Consider the following 25,945-nt stretch of genomic DNA (forward strand, 5'->3'; position numbering starts at 1 on the left):
ATTTATACCTGTTGATTTTGCTAACGATGCAGAGAAAACATTTTCCTTCTCTGGAACATTTCCCTGAACCCTGAATGCTAAGATACTTACCACAGTTAATCCCTCTTTTAACTTACAGGAAACCCTTTCAGGTGGATGTAAGTATGATTACCAGTTGATAACAGCAGTTTAGGCTTTTAAATTTCTGAGGTGCGTCTTGGCAGCACCAGAATAATGAAGCGTTTGTTCTGTTCTGAAGCTTTCATTCCAAAACTGTTCTGCTCTTGGTTGCTTTCTCTCTGTCGCAGTGAAATGTGGCAGCGTTTGAGGGACTGACAGAGAAACCAGACGTTACTGCAAATTACAGTGGACACTTCTCAGTGGAGTATTTTTCAGGCAACCAACCAATACACACCGACAGATTAGGACGACAGACAACCACACACGAGTCTTCCCTTCTGAAAGAAATCCAACATTAACAGGGAGATTCTCTTGTTTACAGATTTGCTTTATCAGTGAGAGGTTAATATTGAAAGGTGATATTCACAGTAAAAGGCTCTGGGCTCTGCTCCAGTATGAATATAATGCATTGTTACTTGTCTTTTTCTCAATGAGGGGCCTTTATCCGGGTGAAAACATCTCAGAGCCCTTTTTCTCCTCCTCTGGACTCGTGCTGCTCTGCTTGTTTGCAGTGTGAGTTTTTCCTCGTGGCTCCTCTGGGGAATAGGCGTGTAAGTTACACAGGGCTGACCGCTCAGGGCCATTAGCGAGTCGTGTTGTGTTGACAAGGCGGATGATAGATAAACTTGTACCAGGTCTTGGGGAGAGCTATGAAGGTTCAGCCACTTTCATGCAAATGTGTAGCTCTGTAGTTCAGTGTTATGCTGCTGTGATGACTATTTTCAAAAAACACAAACTGATTTTCCCCCGTCGGTGATCAATAAAGTTTAATTGAACTGAACTGAAAAATAAAAAGAAAGGTTCACTCAAACGGAGAACCCATGAATGAGTTACTCCCTGCGCTAAGAGGAGGTTAAATCTTTAATCTTTATTTCTTCCTGTAATGATACTCCTTTTCCTCTCCCCCGAAGACAGATTAGCGGTCAGGGAAAGGTCAGAGGTCATGCTTAGCAACACAAAAACATCTTGACTCAACAGTGCTTCAGCAGGGTTGATGCTTGCTGATACAGCAGTTTCATCACATATGAAGTCAATGAGAAAAAAATGCTGGTTTCCACAAAACTGTTCTGTAGGCTTTTTTCTTCTTGTTCTGAAAAAAAACTCTTAATAGAAACATTGTTGTAAACACAACACTGGCGTACTGTTTTATCACCATAAAGCAAAGTACTAGCTGATGGTTGCTTATTTCAAACAGAAGAACATTGGTATTTATTTGCAATAGTATTTGTGTCCACCTGATGAAATCCATTATTCACTCTTATCTGTGGTAACCAATTCCTGGGTTAATTATTTGTCTCTCTAGCAGCTAAATGTTCCTTTACGGTCACCAGACAACTTTGTCAGCCATTAAGGTGCTGGACAGGTACGCTGGGTTTATCAGAGTTTTATTTTTGCTGACAATGGCTGTCTGTTACTGCTGGAAATGAGGCAGACAGCTGTAAAAGTGAACCAAAACTCTTAATTTAGGGAACTGAAAATATATAGCTGCATGAAATAGTAGAGAAATAGCAGTATAGTAGTAGTAAGCAATCAGTAGCATTTGATGCCTTCTGCGTCTTAGCAAACATAGCCGCATGAAGTCACGATCCCAGGTGTCTAAACCTGTGGAGGCACACATTAGCAGCCCTGCCTTGCTGTTTTTAACTGTGAGAATCATGTGGCTTCCTGTGTAGATGACCTCATGCAGGTATGTGTGTGTGAAGGGAAGAGAGCTCAGCTCTTCCCTCCATCTTGCAGTGTTCGAGACAACGCGCAGACACTATGAGTAGGTGTGTGTTATGTCTCTTATCACCTTTACCCTGACACAGTGCAGACAGTCCAATGTGTGTGTGTGTGTGTGTGTGTGCGTGTGTGAGTGAGTCAGTGTAGGGGGGTTGGGAGGTAATTTTGGCTCTGAAAAGACATAAATAAAATCGCCCACATGGCTGGGGAGTTGACCAGTGGAAAATGAAACCCTTTAAACTTTACAAGCATCCACATAGCAAAATAATTGCAGAAACTGTGAAATAGGTGTTCCAATTTGCTTCCTTTCTCAGGCTTTTCCAATTAGCCTGCAGATGGAACAGCAGGTCTTTGAGCTTTTGCAGTTTCAGCAAGCTCCTTGTAGCTTCGAACATTCCCTTTTTCCACAGTCCTGAGCCAAACCAGTAAAGGTCACCTGTGTGCACTCTTTCCCCTTCTCTGTCTTTCAGAATAAGGTAAAACAACACACCGTCCATTCTGACGTAGAGAATCCATGACTTTATGTTCAGCTCTCTGAGGTTACAGGTGTCATTCATATCTGTCAAAGTTAAAGCTTCCACGTTTCATATTTTCAGACCCTCCAAAATAAAAACCTGGATGCTTGATTTAGACCAGGGAAAGTATTTATATCTGATAAGTCAGTTTAAAAACAGAGCCAGGGGTTTCGATGTTTTATGGAAACAGCTCTTGGACATATTGCAAAGTAATCTGACATATTTCAGGATGTTGAGACATAAGGCAGAAGAAATGGCTCAGAGGTTCAGTAAATAGTGAGTGCTGTCGGAAGATGTTGTGATGAACATGCAAGCATATTTAAACATCCAGCAGACACAGTGCAGTATGAGCATTTATTCTGAAGCCTCGTTTCAGGCTACATCATGAAAAGTCCAATATAACTGTTTTGGTTTCTGCCAGCTATCTGCAGTTTATCTGCCAAATGCTCCACAAATGAGCAAGTCGACAGCTAGTGACAAAAAACAGTCAGTTTGTGACGAAAACATGTTGATAATTTATGTCTTATTAGTTTTATTTTCTAAAGGTAAATACATGTGGCTGTCTGTGCAAACTTAAAAACCCCTTCATCAGGGCTATGTTTACAGTACTGCTAACTGTGCAACATAAACACATTTGTTTATAGGGACCCTTTATGTTATTCACTGTCCCTCAGTGTTGGACTGTTCATTGTGAAGATTTTCGTCAATACACTATCAGCAGTTAAGCAACTTCGCCTCTTAAGTCTCAGATAAATATAGTTACTTTATAACTTCAGAGTTTCTGTATTGGCTCTGATGAGTCTGTTTACAGGTTTACGTTGTGAATGTGAATGCAGTTGGTGTGCAGTTCATACTTGATGCCAATAGAGGTCAACAAAGGTCATTGATTGCTTCATGTCTCTTAAATCACAAACAGATCCCCGGCAACTTCTTTCCCTCAGTCTTTGTCGCAGTCATGACACCAAGCCTTTTTAATTATAACCTGTTTCATAAGCCGATTTTACAGTGAACTGTGGAGGAAATAACAAATGCTACCATAATGGCTTCTGCGCTTTGTTGCACTTTTCTTGTCAGAGCGTGAGTAAGTGTCAATTTAAGTTAAATGTTTTCATGGTTATAAATGTTCTGATTTGAGCCCTCAGTGAAATGAACTGCTGGACAAAGTAACTATCAGCAAACAGCACATTACCACATCTAAGCGTATTATCAGTTGCTACGCAGCGCAGTTTTCTGCCACTGTGCCATGTGAAAATGTGTTTTTATGGAGAGAAAACTCTCTTTGTCCGAGCTCTGTTGCCTTTGGCAAGTAACACTTCTTGACTCATAGTTTTTTCAAATGTGGGGCCCTCTTTTCCTATAGGCTACACACACGTACACACACACACACACACAACCATGAGGAAACCTACAAATAATCACGTACTGTAAGCTTGTCCGTCTGTCAGTCTGCCATAGCCAGTTCAGTTCCAGCACAGTGATGAGAGACGGAGGCTGAAGATGGATGTCTGTGGGGTTTTCAGGTTTAGTCACACTGAACTGTGTGTGTTAGAACAAAACCAGAACGTTCTGACAGTAAGCACTGCAGGAAATTTCTTATGTTTTGAAATGTTGTCTTAATCATTACATTCATTCGCTGTCTCCTTCTTGTTCACTTAACATCAAAAAGACTGAACACTTGTCTACATGTCATTAATGTCAGGTGTTCAGAGCATCAAAAGTAAAAGAGGGACAGAGTCACAAATAAGTCACAGGTCTCGGCTAAGAAGAGCATGTGAAGTCCCAAACCGATTAAAGTCACATTAATAATAATAAGAAGAAAATGCTTTGCACTTTGTTTATTGCTTTCACCCATTTAAAGTTGTGCTTTGGTGTGATATGCTGCACCTTCATGCTGCATCATGACTGGTTGTGTCTGAACAGACTCCATTAAGATGACTTTGTATCGGCTGTAATTTTCTGTCTGCTTCGACATTAGTCCAATAAAAGATCGAAGATTTCTTTGCCAATAAATATACTTTGTCTTTTTGGGGGACCTGACTGCCTTCTGATATTTAAAGCTCCACCCCAAATGAGGTAGCAATGATTTCCTCCCCCCTCCTCCTCCCTTCACTCCCCCTCTCTGTCTGTCTGACTGTGTCTCGCCTTCCTTCACGCTTCACCATTCACTCTGGATCAGTACACCGGACCTGTTGGAGCTGAGCGGATTTCTCAGGACCAAAACTTTATGATCGCGACCCAAACTGTCCTCCAGAGGAACAGCTCGGATGATGCGTGTTGCGCTTCAGCTATTCAATGAAAGAAGAGACGCGCAGAAGAAGAGATGGGCACCGTTCCTGGACTTTCACCTACCCGGTCGTGGGGAAAATGTTCCACCGTGCGGGTTGTACCTGTAGTGGTGGTGGTGGTGGGGGTTTTGGTCCAGCTTTGCGCTGCCTTTAACTTGGACACGGAGAAACGCGTCGTTTTCAGCGGACCAAGGGGAAGTTATTTCGGCTATTCGGTGGAATTCTTCAGCAACTCATCCAGGTAAAGTTTTTTACGCATCATCATCTGATGTCCTCCCTCACTTTGGTGAGTCAGTGGGAGAAGGTTTACAAAGTTTTCTAAAGTTCCAAACCAATCTTTTTTTAATATCACAAGAGAATTGATCAAGAATTAAAGTGAAACTAACCTCTTCAGTGGTGGTGGGCTTGTTGTAGCTGCTTTAAAATCGTGTCCCCCATAGACCACCGTCTGCAGTCAAAACGGGTCTTTATGACCGACTTACACATGTGGCCCTCACATTTTCTTCGCCTTTATAGCATCCTTACAATATTGTAGTTGTGTCTGTGGTCCAGTAGATATCAATAATATTCCTGTAAAAATCATTGGGTTTTCACTTAGTCAGAATGCAGTTTAAATTGATGCTGTAGTAGTCACTTACACGTTTCAGGACTGTATTGTTTTATGCTGTGGATTTTTTTTGTTAAACTGCCATAACAAAAATACCAGGAAAACATTTTGAACATCATTTTAAATTTTAACATCAGCCTTTTGAAAAGGTCTGAGTTTCACAGTGGTGCAGTTAATGTTTGAGTCTCTCGCTCTCTCCCACACACACACACACACACACACACACACACACACACACAGGATTCCGGCCCAAGTATGATTGGAAACAGACATACAAGGCTGTGTGTGTGTGTGTGTGATTCAGAGAGGAGGGGGTTAACCTACAGCAGAGTAAGAAATATGCAAATCTTCTTCTGAATATATACTGAAGGGAAACAAGGGGTTTCCTGCTCGCTTGTTTTTGGTGACAGATGAAGAAGTCAAAGATCAAACATGTGTGGACCGTCCATCATTTGTTAAGTCTCCTCTGTGCAGTAGTGTGGAACACACACAGTCATAATCCCAACGTAATGAATGAAGTGACTGAGTGTGAAGTATATGAAGTGTGTGAGTCGCAGAGCTTCGCGTCTGATTGTCCACAGAATAGCTCTTTGATCTTTCTGAAGTTATGGTCAGAAATGAAGAAGACACCTGAAAACATCTGAGTGGAAAAGTATTTTTTTCTGCTGCATGATAAATCGTGATTTTTTAGTTCATCTTTTTCTTCATCCAAACAAAGATGGTAACCAGAAATGATCACCTGTTTGTACATGAACCAGAATTCAAGCTGTGATTGTAAACTTTGCTGTTGTGTTGATGTTTTGTTCCATTATTTTGTGTTTTAAAATGACACATTAATATTTTCTTTCTGTACACACACTGATGTCTTTGTGTTTGTTACAACTCGAGAAACAGAAACAGAAAAGTCCTTTTTGCTGAGCAGCGGACATATTTTTTCCTCCAGGTGTTTTTGTCTTTAAGGATTTTGGAAATACCTTTTGAGTAGTAGTAAGTTTTGTTAAATTACCTCAGTCATTAGGTCATTGCAATCACAGCCCACACTCTGAAGTATGATCTTTTCTTCTCAATTTGAAACATCCCGTAGACTACAGCCAGACATGAAACAAACTAGGAATTTCCATTTGCACCATTAAGTACTGAGAGTATTTACAGTACATCACCCAAGGTGTACCGACATACATTTTTGGAATCATGATTAAACTATGAAGTCCCCCCTCTGAATGAAGGCTTAGAGAAAACCTCCAATTGAAAGCCAAACTATGTGACTTTTGAAAAGAAATAAATTCTGTTAGCTCTCTAACGCTGTGTTTTACTATTTCGCATCTGTCCAATAATTGTCGCTTCCCGCAGTTGCCACAGGGACTGTTGTTCAGCTGTTACCGTAGTCTCACTTTAAACCAGGGCTGCCCCATCCGTTTTCATTTGAAGGGCTAAAAATGAAAGTAAATGGTGGGCTAAAGCCAATACCTGTTGTATTGTAAGTCTTGTGGCCACACAAAGTAATGTGCGCAGAACTGAGGAAGGCTGGTACTTTACTTACATTTTAACTTTACTGTACTCCAGCTAAGAGACAAGCTCATGCGTGAAGTAGCCATCGGTAGTATGAAAGACTCGACATCTCCTGGACGGCATTAATGTAGCCTCCTAATTACATAAATCTCCCTTTCTCACCACTTAGAGATATCGATGACTAGCTGAACAGATGCAACAGTAGGCCCACACCTGGCTGAATTGTAAAAGAATCTAAACACATCCAGCCTATTTATTTCTGCTGAGACAGTCAGATACATGATGGCTTATCCAGCCAAGACACCCTCTCAGCCAGCTGTTCTCAGCTGCTGTTTCTCAGCAGCTGAGAACCGCTGTAGGACCTGTTACATCATCTGAAGACAGGATTAATAGGTATGTAATAACAGGAATTCTGTGCTCATCAGATGTTGCTTCTTTATCTGCTGTATGATAACCTGCTGGACAGGACTTTAGCAGATGATATTTGGCTCACAGTTGCTCCTGTAAAAAGTAACTGCTTAGATCTTTGCCACATAAATCCCAGTTACAACTTATCAGCTCTCTGTGTCTCAGTTTTCCCTCGCTAACATCCTCGAGGGCTCACAGAGTAAAACTAATGTTGGTTTAATGAATGTAGATATTTTCCTGTGAGGAAATTGGTTAAGATTCTCTTTGTTTGCTTAACTAAACTTCTGGCAGTCAGAGCACATGTTGCCAAGTAATTACTGAGATGTTGATTTTGACCAGTTTGTGCAGACTAAACTCCCTTTTGCCTGCAATAGCTTCTCTCACACTGAACAATACCGCATTTTGTTTTTGGCTAAATTCATGTATTTAGACAACTCAAAATTACCGTTGAACATCTGCATGTGAATCTAGTGGTTCTTGTTTTGTGGTGGGAAAACAACGCGGTGGGAAAAAAGGATGCTTTCCTGAACGAGGGAGATGTTTTCTTTCTGCTGTTCAGATTGTTTCTGCCAGCTGTCATGCATTCTGACAATTAGTGGGCTGTTTGGCTGTAGGGAGCCTTGTTAAGAGTTCCCGCTGTTGCTCACCATACCTTCACTGTCTTCATTTTCTCGGCACACATGTCCAGTTTAAATCAGCAAGTCTAGTTAAAGAGGCAGGCATCAGGTGTATACAATATGATCCAATGCATGTGCCAACATTAACAACAGTAGAACATCAGAATTTCACTGACAGATGCCAGTTTCTTTGTTTCCAGGTTCTTCCTCATGTCAGTTTACCACTAAATGCACTTTGTTTGCAGCTTTAAGGAGCATTTAATGTAAGGCTTGCATCAATAATAAATCTCATGTTGTGTAGTTGTATATATGTACTTTTAGCCATGCTAGCATCATGTCTCTAGGGATGGCAATGGGTGTCAGTTGGTCTATCACTTCAGTCCAGACTGGAACATTCTGATCTGCAAAGCTAAAGAAATTCCCACCTGTCTCGCATGCACTTGTGTGTTTGGATTAGTATGCTAACATGCTAAACTAAGATGTTGAATGTTATACCTGCCAAACGTCAACATGATACTGTGGGAATGTTAGCATGCTGACCTGACCCTTTAGCTGGGCTCACAGAGCACTTAGTACAGCTATGGGCCAGTGCCGAACTCAGGCTGTCTGAGGGGCAAGGGAGGAAAGAATAGAAAAGGGCACCAGCCGTGTTCAGTGAGACACACACACGTTTAACCTTCATTAAAGTGCAGCTTTAATGAAGGTTAAACCAACATTGCGCTGTGCAGTTTATCTTAGTATTTTATGCATATAACTCTCTATCAGGTTAAGTCATGAGTCCTATTGTTCTGGGCCACCCACATATGTATGAGTTTAATGAGTGTATTTACATGTTAAGCAAGCAAAGATATTCGGGTTGGAGATCTGGCTCATATAAGAATCATATCCTGTTTATTATACAACCCAGATAAGGTCTTGAGAAACTTGAACAGGGTTAGTGGGGATACAGAGACTCTGTTGGTTTCCATGGACATGTATTGTAGTAATGGAAGATAGCATCATCATAGTTCTGTGGTTCCCAACTTTTTTTCGCTTGTGCCCCTTAAAATGAAACAATGTGACCCCTTGTTGCTCAATATGACATCGTGAGAAGTTAAACCAAAGCTATTGTCTCTTCGTAAATAGTTTTATTTGAATTGAATAATTTTGTATTAAATAAAAAAGAGAGAGAGAAAAGAAAGATAGTGTATGTTTTGAGTAGGTTATGACATCATTATCATTAGATTATGACTTGTTCCAGAATAATGTGAGTTTGTGAATGCATTCACTGGAACTCATAAATCCTTGGGTAAAGAATTATATGCTGCATCCTTGACCTCGCCATGCCTCCAAGGCATCACCCTGTTTGCAGATGTTCCTGCTGAACGTGAGTTAAAGGAAAGGAATTCTTATTTCAGGTCTCAGCAGAGCATCCATCGCCCCACTGACACAAATCGTATTGTCATGGAGCCTGTTGCCAGCAGTTAAGTTTTCATCACGGGGGCTTTTAATTCACTCAGAAGTATATTGTACAAATCCACACAAGCAGAGATCGCAGGGGGTGGTAGTGGGTTAAAAACCCTGTGCCTTTTAAAGAGAAGGCCATTGAAAGCCTGCACTCTCATCAGCTGAGTGGCTGCAGAGTGAGTGGTTCATAAGAAAAGCTCATCCAGCCATGTAAATATTCCTCTTGTGCTTTCCAGACAATTTGGGGAATGGGGGTTTGTGAGGGAGGGAGAACAGAGTCTGTCTGATCTCTGCTAATGTCATCAGTCACCAGTGCCTTAAGTTGTGCCATTTACTCTGGGCCTGGCCTTTTTTAGCAGGGCTGTCTGAAAACTGTGACGGTTACACTGAATTGTAATAAACACTCCCATACTGCATACACACACTTGCACATTTGCGTGTGTGCTTGATATTCACAGAAACGTGCATGCAAACAAATGCAGAGACAGTGTTTGGCTGCAGCAGATGATTTGCTGTATCGCACCTGAATGTCCCTGCTGTTTATTCATTTCTAGACTGTCATCCACTGAAAATATGCAGAAACATATCCAGGTACTTCTTGTTTAGTCTCCCTCACTTTATTTTCATGTACATTTTCAAACCTTTTGAAGATAAAATGCTTTCTAGCTAATGCACAGATAGTTACAGTCGTTAGAATGGCAATGACACTGATATTTTTGAAAAACTTGATGGATTTTGTAGTGTAGTTGCAGAGCTATTTTTCACTTGAAAGATCCTCCCTTCATTGTTAGAAGAAGAATTAAAATGATCACATCTTTGGCTGGATGGCCGCACAAACTAAACAAAAACCATCACCAAACAAACAGTTCCACGAAAGGCTATTATTCATTACACTAAAAAGAGCTGCAGTAATTGCACTCATGTCAGTTCAAGTTTCATAAAGACCCACAATGACAGCATAATCACATGTATTTGTTTCACTGTAGTAACTTTGTAGTAGGCTTAGCTGCTCTAGTTTTATTGTTTTTGCATTTTTTACAGTTTTTTGTTTGTTTTATAGTAGCAATGAATGAAATAACTTCTTATAATGTTGAAGCAGTTGACAAACCTACAGAGAAATACTACAGCCATGAAGTACCCCTCAGCTCTCCCCTCAGTTTTTACATCTTTCAGCACATTGTTTTGGTTTAAAAACTTAAAGTTAAACTGTTTTGTTTCATGCTCACAGCTCTGGAGGGTGTTGTTTGAGCAGCTGATAAAGTCACTGTAAATCTGCTTAGCACCAAACAGCAGACTAGAAACTAACTGGTGAACATAGTGGACCATTTTGCATCTCAGAAGATGACCCAATAGATTTAAGACACAGCAGAAAGGAGTTAAAGCTCCATTGTGGCATCTAGTGATTTGACAAATCTTAGGCATAATTGGGGAAAACATCAGAAAAATCCAGCCAATCAATTGATCTTTTAGTCCCTTTTTACCCTTCAAACTTGTTTCATCAGTGGCATGTTTTTAAAGACAAATTAAATGCATATGATTTAAGACCAAAAATATTGTGGTGTAATGGCAGACTTTCCCTGCACTCATGTTTTTTTTTAATCTCAGTGTGAAATATGGTTTTCCTTTTTGCTGTCTAGTATCAGTATTTTGGTCGGTGCTCCAAAAGCGAACACCAGCCAACCCGGCATCACTGAAGGAGGAGCTGTGTTCCTGTGTCCCTGGAGCCAAGCTAACTGCAGCATCATCAACTTTGACAAGCAAGGTAGGGTGTCTTGTTAAATCTAAATTGACGGCTGGTCTTTTGGTACCCACACAGATAAAAATGTGATCTGTGAAAAATCGATCTCCATTATTATTAAAAGCCAAAGGGGGAGAATTTTCCCTACATCATAATCACAGCAGTAGTTGGTAACTCGCATTGTTCCAGCATGTAAAAATGTCACTTTCCTAACAGCGCTGTTAAACAGTTTGGACAGGACTGCATAGTAAACCCTCAGCTGTATCTAACCAGCCATAAAAGTGACTGAAGAAGTAAAAAGTAGCATCCCGAGTTAAGCACCGCTGTGCTTGACCCTGAGGTCGGTTGTGCAGCTCGCTGGTTAAAGCGCATTTCACAACCATCACTGGTTCAAGTTTCTGTCGACGATCTTTGTTGCATGTCATGCCCCTGTCTCTCCTCCGTTTCCTGTCTGCCCCTTCACTATCACTGTCCAATAAAGCAAAAAACACATCTCCTTGCTGTCTTTCTGCTCCTAATCCAACAGTTCTGTATTAATTGAAACCTGCCTTTGATGTCTCTCCTGTGTTTTAATGGTGGCTGAGGACGCGATTTGGGACATGGGCTATTTGCAGTGTTTTCACAGAGCTTTGGTTTCCTGCTGGACTCAGTCCCAGTGTTGTGAGTGCTCTTTAATTAGAGCAGAGTCATTACAGGGACAAGGACCCCAGAGGACCTGGGCTGCCCCCAGCTCTGCCAGAAAAGTAATCACCTCCATCAGAAATGCAGGAAGTGATAAGGACCCCCGTTTGAGGATCACAGGGTCTAACTTATCGTAACACTCTCACATGCAGATATCAGATGGAGGTTTACACAGACTGAGAGCTGCGGCTGTGTAAACTCCATGTACATAAACACACACCTACAAACTGTTTACAAACTGTCTCTGCAGGCAGCCTCTGAAACATGATACACCATAGAAAAAACATGCAAAACCACACTTACATACACACACACACACACACGCTCATACTTTTATACTCGGTAGCCTTGCATTTCCCATTACGGGCTTCAGGATTCATGGTGTGTTTGAAGACACAGCCCAGACTCCATTAACCTAACAGGCCCACTGAGTTACAGCCAGGAGAGTTTAATGTCACCACTCTACTACAGACAGCAGGGACATATATCAGAAAATATACCACAGTAAAGCTTACACAGTTATAGGCATATTTAAGTATGATTTAACTTGTTTTTAGTCCCTACACTGGGAGCAAAGGAAAGCTTTCTCATTCATTGAAGGCGTCAGGTTTTGTGAAATGACTTTTCAAGGATGCTGAATGGCAAAATTGTTTGATGATTGCTTATTACACTGTAGGTGTGACAAAAATCCTGCATGTAGAAGAAATTAGGACCTGACAGCAAATCCGAACATCACAAATTATTAGTGGCTGGATAAGAAAGTGAACTGGTTTGCCAAGTCAGGAACTTCCATAGGACATAAAGTTAACCTGGCTCACCTATCTGGCTCAAGAGTTAAGTTTTGTGGACCCGGAATAGCAATCCCAGTAGAAATATTACTGTCTTATTTTTCTGAATTAATTATTATAACAGCCTGCTGTTGAAAGCAAAATCATGGAGATGTAATGCTGCAAGCAAAACCTTTGGAAGGCGTCTACACACAAACACCTCTAGCACTCCAACACCCCCTCCCTCATCACTGTTCCCTGTCTTCATACTGCCAGGGCCTCTTCTTAAAACAGATCCTGACAATGAAGTACAGCCGTTTGGGTTACAGTAACAACAAGGTCCAAGTCCCTTTGAGCTGTTTGAAGTCTGCCATAGCATGGAGGATGGATTAAGACTGCAGACCCCGGGAACAAGGCCATAAAATATCCATGTAAAAAGCCAAGAACATGTGGGGAACGCTCTCAGATGAAGCCGTCACAACACAAAAATCAAACACCGATGACAGGGGGCTCTTTGACTCAGTTAAAATAACTGACTCCTCAACTTCTGAGGAAAGTTTAGCAGATATAAGTTATTCAGTCACAGAAGACCTGCGTTCCAACTTAAATATGTTTTTCTGCTCCTCTAGGTGATCGATATTTTTATATAAATGATGTGAACACTCAGGTTGAGTTCAAGTCCCATCAGTGGTTTGGAGCCACCGTGCGTTCCCATGGTAACAGCGTCCTGGTAAGAACGACTCATAGTTGGCTGGTCTGTTTGGACAATTTACCTCCATTATGCTGTGTGATTACATGTTTAGCATTGTTTCGTCAGTTTACTGTTGACAGATATGCTGTAGGCCTGTAGTGCCAGTTGCCATCAAACCACAGACTTTTATTGTTGTGGTGCAAGCAGGAATATTTCATGATGGAATTTTTGGATTCCTTGTGGGGTCACTTGGTGTGCTATACAGACCAGGTTGCAGAAAATCTCTAAGGCCTCTGGTCTGAAAGAAAACCACAATCTGACAAATCTCTTAACATGTTTTGTTACTAAAAATACTTTCATCGTCCAGAAAATGTTGAATATTTTGTGTTAAACTTTTCTTTAGTTTTCTTTTGGAAATCAGAGACAGTAACAGTAATCCTGCTAAAGGTTTGCGCATGCTGGCAACATTCACAACATCATGCTAAATTAGCTGAATGCAAACTAAGTAAAAACATACAGGACCCAGGCCATAGACATCATAATTCATGTAGAACACATGGAAACCAAGGAGTGAGATATGTTGCTGTGCTTTACAGGCTTGTGCTCCACGGTATTACTGGAGGACCGAACATGACATAGCATTTGCCGATGTCACGGGAACCTGCTACCTCTCTGTAGACAGCCTCAAAACATTTGTAGAGTTCGCCCCATGCCGAACAGGTGAGTTACTGCAATGACAGCCAACCTCCTACGTCCAACACAAACATACCTTAATCCAACGAACTGCTGGAGAACATTAACATTCCCTTGTGGTCATGTATCTCTCCATATGATTAATGTAAGAGATTAACTTTCTTTTCAGCTCTGTCTCTGTCTCTGTCTCATAAACTAGTAAGAACATTATCTGGGCTCACCAGGTAGTTGATAACTTTAAGTCTTTTCATATTGTATATAATCCAGGTCTTAAAAGCATATTTAGAACCAGTTTAGCCCTGGCCTATTGGTGCTGTAAGTAATAGGCTAATACAACTTTGACACTGCCACAACAATGGCTCATTCCAAAGTAGGCTAACCCAAACTTTAGTCTAGGGCTTGCTGAGGCTTCAAAACTTATGTTTTTAGGTTATGCATTATTCTTCAGTGTAAACGTTCGTCATGCATTCCAAACAGACATTTAATCCAGGGTTAGTAAAAGTGCAGTGTGAATCGTATATTCCTGGGCTTAAGTTAACCCTGTGAAAAGGGGTTATATTATCCCAGGGTTAGCTCTTAGCCCAGGGCTGAGAGAAGCCCTTTTGCGGGTTTATTAGAGCTGGTTTGATGTTTATATGCAGCCAAACAGTAAATGTGGTCAAACCAGGATAAGCGAAAAAGGCTAAAAAGCTCTGTAGAGGTGCACTGTACTGTTTCTGTACTATGATCTGCTTCTCTGCTGTTGTTCCAGATCAGAGGATTTCAAACCGTGGGGTGCATATCAGGCAAAGTTAAGTGTTCTGAAAATAACGGGAACTCATTTAATGCTCAGTTGGGTGATCTGACTGATGACTGACACGGTCAGTAGTTGGAGCTGCTGTGGCTCACAGCTTGAGGAGGCAGTCGTAGTAGAAAATTTGACGCACAATGGAGTTTGAGTGTGGAGTCAACACTCAATCAAATCTGAAAACACAGACACAAAATAAACATTTTTTGATTCTGTGTGACCTAAATATCTCCGACATATGATTGTCATTGATTTCCATTGTGTATAAATATCCATTAACCCTGTCAAAAATCATAGAAACAAGATACTCCTCCAGAACTTGCCTGAAAATCACCAATCACCACAAAAGGTTTCTTCTGTGTCAAAGTAATACAGTGATGATGGCCTCTACATCTGTGGGCCCGTTGCACACAGGAGCTGTTGTTTTCAAAGTGCTGGTTTGGAATTCAGTTTTGGGTCAATAAGCAATTGACACGTTACGAAAATTACACTGGAGAATGCTGCCCTCAACAGAACAGAATGTTCGGAAACAGAACATTTATTAGTGTTTCCTTCTGTTTTGTGCTGCTCATTGCAGAAAGACATGGACCTGCTGGACAGGGCTATTGTCAAGGAGGATTTAGTGCAGACTTCACCAAGGTAAGAGAAATATTTGCTGGATTTTTTTCTGGTTTCTGCATAATCACATAGTAACTGTTTATCAGTGGAGATTTCCCTCTGTGCACCAGATTTGCACAGTTTGTTTGAAAATCATGATGAAACTGGTAGCACACCGACTTCTCAGCTTTGGCTACTGTTGTGTGTTACAGGATGGGAGGGTTGTGCTTGGAGGACCAGGCAGCTTTTACTGGCAAGGTGAGCTCATAGGAATGTGGAACAGCATGGATTTTTAGGAGATATCATCCAATAGATTTTTCCTTTGAACGAGTCATAAAATCAATCCATCACCTTTGTTGGTGAATGAACAACAAGTGGAAGCTTAGCTGCCAGAGTTTAAAAGCCGCAGGCCTTATTTTAACCTCTGTCCTTTAACTCTTTGTTACCCATCCTTGCTGCAGGTCAGCTGATCTCAGCCACCACAGAGGAGATTACAAAGGCCTACTACCCCTCGTACTTTCTGCTGTCAGTCGCCGGGCAGATTCAGACGCGACAGGTGCAGGGAAGCTATGATGACAGTTATCTGGGTGAGGATGCATTCGAGTCAGACAAGGCTAATAAAGGTCCATTTTGGAGGATCAGGGGCAGAAATGGAATATTATAATAATTTTTTCATGGCTGTATAATCACTGAAAACGAAGAATCAATGTGTTTTTTGCCTTAGAATGAGCCTTGTATATCAAGAGTGGGAGCAGTTTCTCTTCTACAGATTCCACCATTTTGCATCACCGTATTTCTACAGTGGCCCAGAATGGACAAGCACTGACTCCAAAAAGGCCTTTTCCATTTTTTGGGTTTTCAGACACCACCATAGAGGGGGGTGGGATGAGGAGTGTTCAGTCAGTAGCAACGGAATACATAGACGCCACTAAATCCTACATGCTGGATCTTTACTAATCCCAACAGTGTTGCTCTAACATGACAAATACTACCTACACTACTACTGTGGCCTCTGTCTTTTTTTTTATTATTGCTGTCCTTCATTTTTACACTTGCAAGTAGCAAAACATAATGATCCAAGTCAGTTGGTCCAGAGCAACATATCTCAACAGCAGAATGGCGTGAATGTTGATATGGATATGCATTTTTCCCAGAGGATAACATGTGAGGACTTAGGGACATCACCAATTTTTATTTTAACACCACCCTGAGGTCCATTTCTTCTTTTGGTTAATCCCTGTCAAGGAAAAAATAAACACCTTTCCAAACAGTTTAATATGGATATATATATGGGACGCAAGAAATCTAAAAAACTTTGTGGAAGATTTTTCAAAATTTGCTCATAAAATTAATTTTCCCTGGAGGAAGAATTCTTTCCAGTTCACTTCATCACCCTCATATCAAATTGTTATCTTTGTTCACAGAGAACTGAAAACTGGCTCTTGACTTTTCCTCGTTTCACTATTAGGTCAAAATATCAATTTACATATGACTCATGATATGACTCACATAAGTCACATGTATTGCCAATTAATATGCTGAGCACAATCATGCTCCCAAGGGATTATAGACCTGTGATTATTACAACATGGTGAACTTTTCTCTAGTCCTATCTTAAGAAAGATTTGCACACTTTATTACACTTTAAGTGGCAAACAAAACAATTAACTTCTTCCAAACATTCATACTGTGGGGCCAAATGAACAGTTTAGTGTCTGTGGACGCTGTTGTTGATGTATACAGATAAACCTCAGCCAAGATGGTGGGACGTGTGGGTGTAATATGCAAGTAGAGGCTAATGTAGCCGGGAGCTTCATGCAGAGACGAGGCCCTCAGACATGTACAAACCTATCCGACACCGACTCAACTGACATCACTTGAGGCACTTAAGCTCCCTCAAAAGGCTTTCTAAAACTTCTTTCACATATACTGTAGTACTTCCCAAGACTAGTACTCCGTAAGTGGAGGCTATGCTCAAGGCTACATCAGCAATTACTAACACAACAATCTGAATCTCTTGCCAAACTGTTGACAGTTGAGCTACATTCTGGGTAATGTCAGTGCCAGGTTTTGACAAGCCAGGTGAATGCATGGAACAAAACATTTGATTTGATTTGATTTGATTCGGTCTGTTCTCTGTGAATGTTAGAGAGGTAGAGCGCTGAATTGGTCGAGAACTGTTTTAAAATCTTTAGTTGAAATGCCGTGTGACACTGCCTGGCACTGTGAAGGCTTGTTCTTTTACTAGTAACCACTAATACCACAATAAAAATACAACAGTGTTTTATTTTATCCCAATCTAAATTTAAAGAGATTTGGACAATTTGTAATTTCAGGTATGCATCATGTTTCAGAAAACCTTTTATTTGATCTACAGTTCTGCTTTCGACCTTATCTTTAATGTGCATTTTGCCCTCAGGTTACTCTGTGGCTGGCGGTGAGTTCAGCGGGGATGATGAGGAAGGTGAGGGTCATATTTACAGTACAGAGAGCTAAAATGCATGACTGAGTGCAGGGTTTGGTGACCTCCACCACAAGCTGTGTAAAAAATGTATCTGCTCAATCTCTATACATGATTGTGTTGTGACATAAAAGGAAGAAAAGAACCCTTAGAAACCCAAAGAAGTGTTTATCCAGCATTTCAGTTTTTAGTTATTAGTATCTTGCTTTGAAAAGACCCTTCCTGACCTTTTGCCCTTTGCTTTCTTTGTTGCAGATTTCATCACAGGAGTTCCAAAAGGACTCATGCTGTATGGTGTAGTAAGGAATCCCCACATTTTCATTATATACAGCACAGTCTACAAAAAACAACCATGTACCTGCATTGTACTCAGGCCTGCAGTTGCAATACATAAAGCTAAATAAACTTTAAATAAACTAATTCAATATGCCTCTTGTAATCATTAACCACATTTTACAGTCAATCAGTAATGTGTTTTGTCTTGATATAGGTATCCATACTAGATGGAAGGAATCTGAAGTCTCTGCTCAACTTGACAGGGGAGCAGGTATGTGCACATCTGGCTGGAGATTTTCTGTGTTAGCCTGTTAGCCCAGCCCCTACTCTCATATGAGGGTACACATTTAAAGTGGCATGTGTGAGGGGGGGAGATGCAGGAATTTGCCCCACGGAGAGGAAGCCTACTGAGGGTCAGAGGTCTAGCTTACAGTACGCACAGCTCATGGTCTCTAAAAGCTGTAAATCAAACCCAGAAACAGCAGACCAGGATAGTGTTCATGTTGTCACGGTATTGATTCAACATGGGATTTGTTGGCCAGACGTTAACTGAGCTTCAAGTCACATTACTTTAGCTATAACCCAAGATAAATCAATTTAGCAGCCAAGTTTATTTTTGGGAAAATTCTCTATGAGTAAACAAAATACCCATCTGCTGTACATTTTTAGGTGTGGTGTGTTTGACCACCCAATTGGAAAGTGGAAAAGTTCAATATTAAATAAGTGTAAAAGTGTAAAATAAATGAATGAATGAACAAATGGTGATGTTTTGTGAAAAAGTGACATTGTGAAGGGCTATTGGGAAAATGTCTTAAGGATATAAAAGTAGACTTTTGTCTTGGTCTGCGTTACAGGCAGTATTGAAAGAGTTTCTGAAATTGTTGCTCCTGGACTGGCCACAATCCTTCTCTGTAGCAATGTCATTGTAAGCTATGGTGGACAAAATCCACAAAAATGTAAAAATTATCCTTTGAGTGGGGACATAGCAGCTACATCATGGGGAAATGGCCCATCAGTTACTTTCCTATGTAATTTAACAAGGCTTCATTGTGTACATATTGCGAGATGTTAGAGCATGTGACCGTGGACACATGGGAAAGCATGTGTGCATCGTCTGTGTGTGTGTGTGTGTGTGTGTGTGTGTGTGGGAGGTCATCAGTGACAGCTCAGAGGTGTCAGTCTGAGGGTGGAGGGCGCTGAGTAAACTGTTAAGTCATAGTGAGAGTGATCTGAGGTAAACTCCAGGCTAAACAACCCTCTGCTCTCTGTGGGCACTTGGACTGTTTAGTCAAAGTCAGCTGCAAAAACACTCCAGAGGGTCTTTGTGCAAGAGGCTCTGTTGATCTGGTGAATAAAACCTCAAATTTTGTTATTTGTTATGATATTTAACAATATTGTCTCTGCTCAGCCAAGATTCATTGTCTGAACAACTCATGCTGTGTTCAAATTGTACACTTTATACAAGGATTTTGCTAAAGAGATTTTGAGAGACTGTGTACACCAAGGTAGCTTTCCATATTATACACTACATAGACAAAAATATTGGGACACCTGACCATAACACCAACAGAGGCTTTTATGACATCGCATTTTAAATACAAAGAGGAGGGTCTGCAATACAAAGGGATTCTGGGAACGCTTTCCACAAAAATTTGGAGTGTTTCTGTGGGAATTTTTGCAAATTCATGTAGCAGAGCATTTGTGAGGTCAGGCAGTGATGCTGGACCAAAGGGCCAGTCTCCATTCCAGTTCATCCCAAAGGTGTTCGATGGTTGAGGTCAGAGTATGCTGAAGCATTGAGAGATCCCTTCACAGGAACTGAGGGGCTAAACCCCTGAAAAATAGCCCCATACCAAACATCCATCCATCCATTTTCTATACCACTTATCCGTCAGGGTCGCGGGGGAGCTGGAGCCTATCCCAGCTGACTACGGGCGAGAGGCGGGGTTCACCCTGGACTGGTCGCCAGTCAATCACAGGGCCGACACACAAAGACAAACAGCCACACACACTCTCTCCTAGGGGCAATTTAGAGTAGCGAATTAACCTAATGTGCATGTTTCTGGTATTGTGGGAGGAAGCCGGAGTACCCGGAGAAAACCCACGCAGGCACAGGGAGAACATGCACCTCCACATAGAAAGGCCCAGACCGGGATTCGAACCTGGAACCCTCTTGCTATGAGGCAACAGTGCTAACCACTGCACCACCGTGCCGCCCATACCAAACATGAACTGAATAATTAAGAGATATGTCCAAATACGTTTGTTTATATAGTGTATCTCTGGTGGTATCAGACCATTGTGGACAAGCTTAATAATGTGAAGTATTTAATTTCCATTTCATTTTGGTTTCTTCATGAGTCAGATGCTAAATGTCTGTTTGCTCTTTGCTGCTGGACAGGTCGGGTACTGTGGGCTTGTCTTATGTTGCTGAAAACATCTACTTAGTGCTAACAGTAATCCAAAATATACTGTGGAACTGAATAGTTCTTCATATGTATATCGTGTGTTGTGCTTTTTAAAAGCTCAACATGTTGATTGAAGAGAGAAGTTTAACTGTTGTCCATTCAGATAAGAAACCACAACAGGGTGTGTTTGACTTGACAGCTATCACAGATTTATTTCTGGAGATGTACCACAAAATTACTCAATGCTGCTATAGTGGATATACTTCTCCTGAAAACTATGTGAATATGACAGGGGTTGCTTGTAGTGATGAATGTACAGAGAATTACCAAGTGAATCTGTGGCTCCCCTGCGTTTCATGGAGATGTACGGAGTATCAGTTCCTTGTTAAGCTGTCCGACTCACTGTTTTACTGCTTTGGTTCACCCCCACTGCTTTCATAGTGTCATTTTTGGCTACAACAGACTGCTGTTTTCAGAGAAGAAGCTCTAAAAACCCACTGTACACAACCTGCTTTGCATCAAACAGCAGACAGCAACAGCTAACAACTAGCTAGTGAACTTAGTGGAGCATTTAGCAGCTACAGAGCAGGGCGTTTTTCTCGGAAGTGAGTAGAGACCAAAAGTGTGAAAAGAGAGTAAATTAAAGTTATATTTGCTGCGGGTGGTCACCAACAGTTCCAAGTGTATTGCTTCGTAACTGCTGGATGTGTAAAAAGTTCACCATGTCAGTTTTGAAGGTGGTGATCTGCCTGTGTTTCTGGTTCCAGCTGAGCCCAAATGGCCAGAAAAAAAATCATTATTGGTTAAGCACCACTACTACTTTCATAAAAATTTAAGTCACATCCGAAATCTGAGAATCAAAGGAATCTGAGCAATGATAGCAAATGACTGTGAAAATGGATTTGTGGTCAGCTTTCTTCAGCTTGCTGATCTTGCCTCAACTCAGCTGAACATTGCTGATGGTTCAGCTCTACAGGAATTGTTGATCATATTTCTAAGAGTGCGAATGTATCCGGCAAAGCAGTGCTCCTACAGGGTATCACGGTCAATTTGAACTTTGTCCTGAGCCAGTTTGATTTATGTCAGTATGAGCTGTTTTGCCTATGCGATACAGCAATATAACCCCAATATTCAGTCTTGTTTTTCACAAGGGTCTCCAAGCTCAATTCCGTGTAGCTACACTACAAATCACTTTGAAGTTAGAGTCACCCAAGGATGTAACGTGACCCTAATTTATCATACATGGTATGAAACTAAACCGGAAAAACCCAAGGCCCGTGAGAATTTTCTCGGAGTTAGTTTTAAAGTAGTTTGAGTCCACAATCCCCAGACCCCCTACCTCTCCTCAAACTTCCAGAAGCTCTAACACCGAGCTCCATGAAAAGGGGAGAGGGTGAAACCACAGGAGATTGTGGGATTGAGAGATTGAAGACGAAAGCTTCTGGGGGGCGCTGGTGGAAGGTACCAAAGAGAAAAAGGGACATGGAGAAAGAAAATGAAAGAAACGAAAGCGATCTGTGCCCTGTGGTGTGATTACAGGCTAACTGGGCCTTGTTTGTAATGTGTTCCAGATGGGGTCGTACTTCGGCTACGCTGTGGCAGCCACTGACATCAACAACGACGGGTGAGTGACTGGAGTGACAGAGAGACAGAGGATAGCAAAAAAAAAAATGAGAAAGGAAAATGCAAGAGAAATGTAAGTTATAAGAGATTGACAGTAAAGGATGAGGTCAGAGACAACGATGTGACTATTAGGTGGTTTCCCACTGCTCAGTTGCACTCTCACATCCTTAAGCGTCATGAAAATTTCTGGAAATATTGTGAACTCTCTTTCTGTGTACAATTCCTCTCAGTGTAAAGTTCTCCATTGGCCAATTTCCCTTCCTTAACCTGGGCAAAGGCGAACTGTTGAACTTTCAGTTTAGCCTTTAAATGACCATCTATCATTGAACTTTGAACTGATCCTGTTGAATGATTGCTGCATTGTCATTCATCTTTTTATACTGTCATCATTCTAACATCTACTCATCTTTCGACAGAAAATTTTCACTTTTCCTTAATTGCTCAACTTTCCTTGCCTTTCCCCACATTTCTATCACGATGTGTGATTGATGGTTAAAACCTCTTAAATGACACTGCGGTGGTTTTTACAGGCTCACGTTGTACAGCCGAGCATTGTGCAGATTCACAGAACTATTTTCCTTACTTTTTCACAGAAACCAACTATGTCTGGCTTAGTTAAGGGGAAACATATACAAAATATATATGCAAATATTTCCTTTTTATGAGCCTTGTTATTGAATATTTCTCTCTTAAAGCTTCAGTGAAAAGCTGGGACGAACTGGTACAGAATATTCTACAGTACTGCCAGATAGTAGGGAACGTTAAAGCTGCTTAAGTGGAAATCATAACTTAAGGAAATCAACATCTGATAAATAAGGATCCTTTGGTCCTAAAATATCTCTTTTTGTTTTGAATCTATACCTGTATTCCAATAGTTTATCTTCTATTTCTATCTTCATCCCCATTATGTGTTTCCTGCCTTTTATTTGCTTTAATAGTTTGGATGACGTGGTGGTAGGAGCTCCGTTGTTTATGCGTCGGGGGCCCAATGGGCGCCTGGAAGAGCTGGGTAAGGTTTATGTGTACCTCCAGAGAGGCCCTCTGCTGCTGGAACCAAGCCAGTCTCAGCTCCTCGGTCAACGGGCCTTCAGCCGATTTGGCACCTCACTGGCTCCGCTGGGTGATCTCAACCAGGATGGATTCAATGGTAGGTGTACTACACACAGCAGATTTTTAATATGTTTTGCATGTTTTACTTTTAGCATATTTTTACTGTCAAATGTTTTTTCAAACTAAATCTTTCCATGAAAGTTTAATGTATACCAAAGTTTCTTATACTGTGAGGTGAGTGACCAAGTCAGTGATCAAAAAAATGTGATCATTGACTTTATCTGTGATCAAAAAGGTTGTTTAATTTTCATTCAATCTGCTGCTCAATTTAATTTTTGAGCACTTGATTAAACTAGCTCAGATACTAGTCAAAATGTGGAAGATATCTTGGCAACACCAGCTGACCTACTGGCCATGTGTGTGTATCATTCAGTCACAATTCAGCCAAGGTCTACAGAAGTTAATCCCTGTAAAACAAAGCAAATCACCACAAAATAATAACTTAGTAACAATCAGTAGCTTCTTAACTAGCCCACAAAACCACTAAGCCCTCCCCTGGTCCATGACAACCATTTATGACTGTGGTGTAAGCTGCTCTGCATGTAAGCTTCAGCTCTATATATGAAACATAGCTGTACACACATGGATTTTGAGAATACAGGACATTCATTCACATAGTGTGCTTTTGATATTTAAAATCAGACATGGCCGTCGGCTGTCCCTATGGAGGAGATGACGAGCGTGGATTGGTTCTCATTTATAACGGTCATGCCGAAGGACTGATGGACACGCCCACTCAGACCCTCTCTGGCCAATGGGCTTCCAGCTCTTTTCCAGCCAGTTTTGGCTTCGCCCTGCGAGGCAACAAAGATCTGGATCAAAATGGCTACCCAGGTATGGCACAAATTAGTCCTCCACGAGGCATCTATTAACATTTCTCTTTGACGTCTTCACTGAACTCAAATTCCCTTCTTCCAGATCTGATTGTTGGTGCTTTTGGGGTTGATAAGGCAGTCCTATACAGGTATGCTAAAGCACATAAGAGTGTTAGGACAAATATATAGAGAGTTCTTGGTATTCTTATTCTTTCATGGTTTGTGTCTTCAATCAGGGCTCGGCCAATAGTGAGTGCAAGTGCGTCTCTTACAGTGCATCCGACCATGTTCAACCAGGAGGAGAAGACTTGTGAAAACGAAACCGTTGCTGTGTCTTGGTAAGGACGTCAACTCCTTTTCAGCTCCGCTTAAATCTTAACAGGAAGATTATACTAGGCTTGATCTAATAGTACTTGTCATGTCATGGTCTTTAATGGTTTAGCAAAAAAAGACTTTAAGAGTAGTTAAAGAGCTCTCTGACAGTAACCGAACATGGAAAGTCTTGCAAATGTTATGTAACACACATCTTAGTTTATAATTTTAGCTTTCCAAGCTTTACCTCACGAGAATGTCAAATGACTTCATGCTTGCCAGTTTCCTGTTGCTGCTGCTCTGAACTACGCACTCAGTATACTTAGATCCTGTGGAAAAAAAAGGGGAAATTCACTCTACTTTTAGTCTCAGTGATGCTCTTTCCACAAGTTGTTATACCATCGTATTAAAGTGTGGAACATTTTCGTACTGTTGTGAGAGGCATTTACCGAATTACTGGCAGTTTAGTCTCTGCCCTTTAGATTGAGACAAGTGAGTCTTGTTTTTCGTGTTTGTTTGGTGGTTTTGCTGCCATGGAAACAAAAAAAGAGATGAAGGGAGCGGAGTGGGAGAAAGGTGGAGTAGTTATATGGAAAGATGAGTGCTGTTCTTAACATTGTAACTTTCTGGAAATGAGTAGTTTGGCATCAACTGCTTAAGCAATGTGCGATTACCTTCCCTTCATGTGAGCGTTTGTAATGTGTCTGTTGATTTTTTTTTTAAGCATTTGATTCTTTTAAATTGTGATCCTTAACTGATTTGATTTCCAATTGATTTTGCGACACCTGTGATTAATTGTAGTAACAGCAGGTGGGGATTGTTATTGTGGCTTATTTTTGAAGAATGATTGAGTGCGTTTCCCGTAGCTTCTTCACAACAAAAGTCTCCATTAACAGTGAACTGTCAACGTAAAGCAAACACAGTTATTACAGATGATATGTTTGCATTAGCAGTAACAGCTATGATACAGTTTAAAGTCCAACGCATGCTTACTGCACCCCTGGGAAGCTCAGCGTGGGTCCTGATCACAAATTCTGCCATGTCCAGACTGTATGCACAATGACAGAGTTGCCATGATTAATCATTGAGTTGATTAGTAGATCAAAAGGAAATTTACTGCCAACTAATTTGATAACTGAGTAATTGTTTCAGTCATTTCTTAAGCAGAAATGTTGAACATTTGCTGGTTTCACCTTCTCAAATCATCAGTTATGACCGTAAATGAAGAATCTTTCTTTTGGTCTGTCCATTGAACAAAAAAATGAGTGCTCATGTGTCACAGTCACAGCTGTCCACGTCCGTGTTTGCTTTCAAGTATGAACAAAGCTTTAGAGAGTGAACAGAGACATTTAACTGGCAGTGATGGGCTTAATCAGCATGTGACAGATGTTCATGCAGATGTGAAAAGTAAAAATAATAAAAATCCCCCATTGTAGGTTTTTAAAAAATAGACATTAAAAAACCCCTTTCATCTCTATTAGCTCAGTAATTTTTTTCAAATTTTTGTCTTTGTTCAACCTTCAGTGTCAGCATTGGTTTCTGCCTACTGGCTAAGGGGAAGCACCTCCCCTCTCAACTAGGTAAGGCACACACACACACACACACACACACACACACACACACAGATGGTCCCTATTACCTTGCTTTCTTTGTGGAGCCACAAGTATGCTGGACCTCACTGTGGTCAATTTGGCAGTTAAGATCAAGATAAAAGAACA

General features: G+C 41.0%; 1 protein-coding gene across 2 annotated transcripts in view; it reads left to right on the top strand.

Annotated features, from left to right (window-relative positions):
- Positions 1-4,516: 4,516 nt before the first annotated feature.
- Positions 4,517-25,945, top strand: part of LOC124056903 (integrin alpha-5-like) — a 36,123-nt gene continuing 14,694 nt past the window's right edge. The window contains exons 1-16 of one of the 2 annotated variants that reach the window (XM_046384841.1): positions 4,517-4,922; positions 10,906-11,030; positions 13,084-13,184; positions 13,742-13,865; positions 15,203-15,264; positions 15,435-15,480; positions 15,684-15,809; positions 17,642-17,686; positions 17,939-17,982; positions 18,174-18,230; positions 21,939-21,991; positions 22,929-23,137; positions 23,743-23,934; positions 24,019-24,064; positions 24,152-24,253; positions 25,752-25,807. In XM_046384841.1, the coding sequence (XP_046240797.1) occupies positions 4,717-4,922; positions 10,906-11,030; positions 13,084-13,184; positions 13,742-13,865; positions 15,203-15,264; positions 15,435-15,480; positions 15,684-15,809; positions 17,642-17,686; positions 17,939-17,982; positions 18,174-18,230; positions 21,939-21,991; positions 22,929-23,137; positions 23,743-23,934; positions 24,019-24,064; positions 24,152-24,253; positions 25,752-25,807 (1,594 nt within the window). In that variant the 5' untranslated portion in view covers positions 4,517-4,716. Of the gene's footprint in view, positions 4,923-10,905; positions 11,031-13,083; positions 13,185-13,741; positions 13,866-14,589; positions 15,265-15,434; positions 15,481-15,683; positions 15,810-17,641; positions 17,687-17,938; positions 17,983-18,173; positions 18,231-21,938; positions 21,992-22,928; positions 23,138-23,742; positions 23,935-24,018; positions 24,065-24,151; positions 24,254-25,751; positions 25,808-25,945 lie in introns of those variants that run through there. The other variant, XM_046384842.1, reaches the window with a different exon arrangement.

The sequence above is a fragment of the Scatophagus argus genome, chromosome 3 (genome assembly GCF_020382885.2).
Source record: "Scatophagus argus isolate fScaArg1 chromosome 3, fScaArg1.pri, whole genome shotgun sequence".
NCBI classification, from domain to species: domain Eukaryota; kingdom Metazoa; phylum Chordata; class Actinopteri; family Scatophagidae; genus Scatophagus; species Scatophagus argus.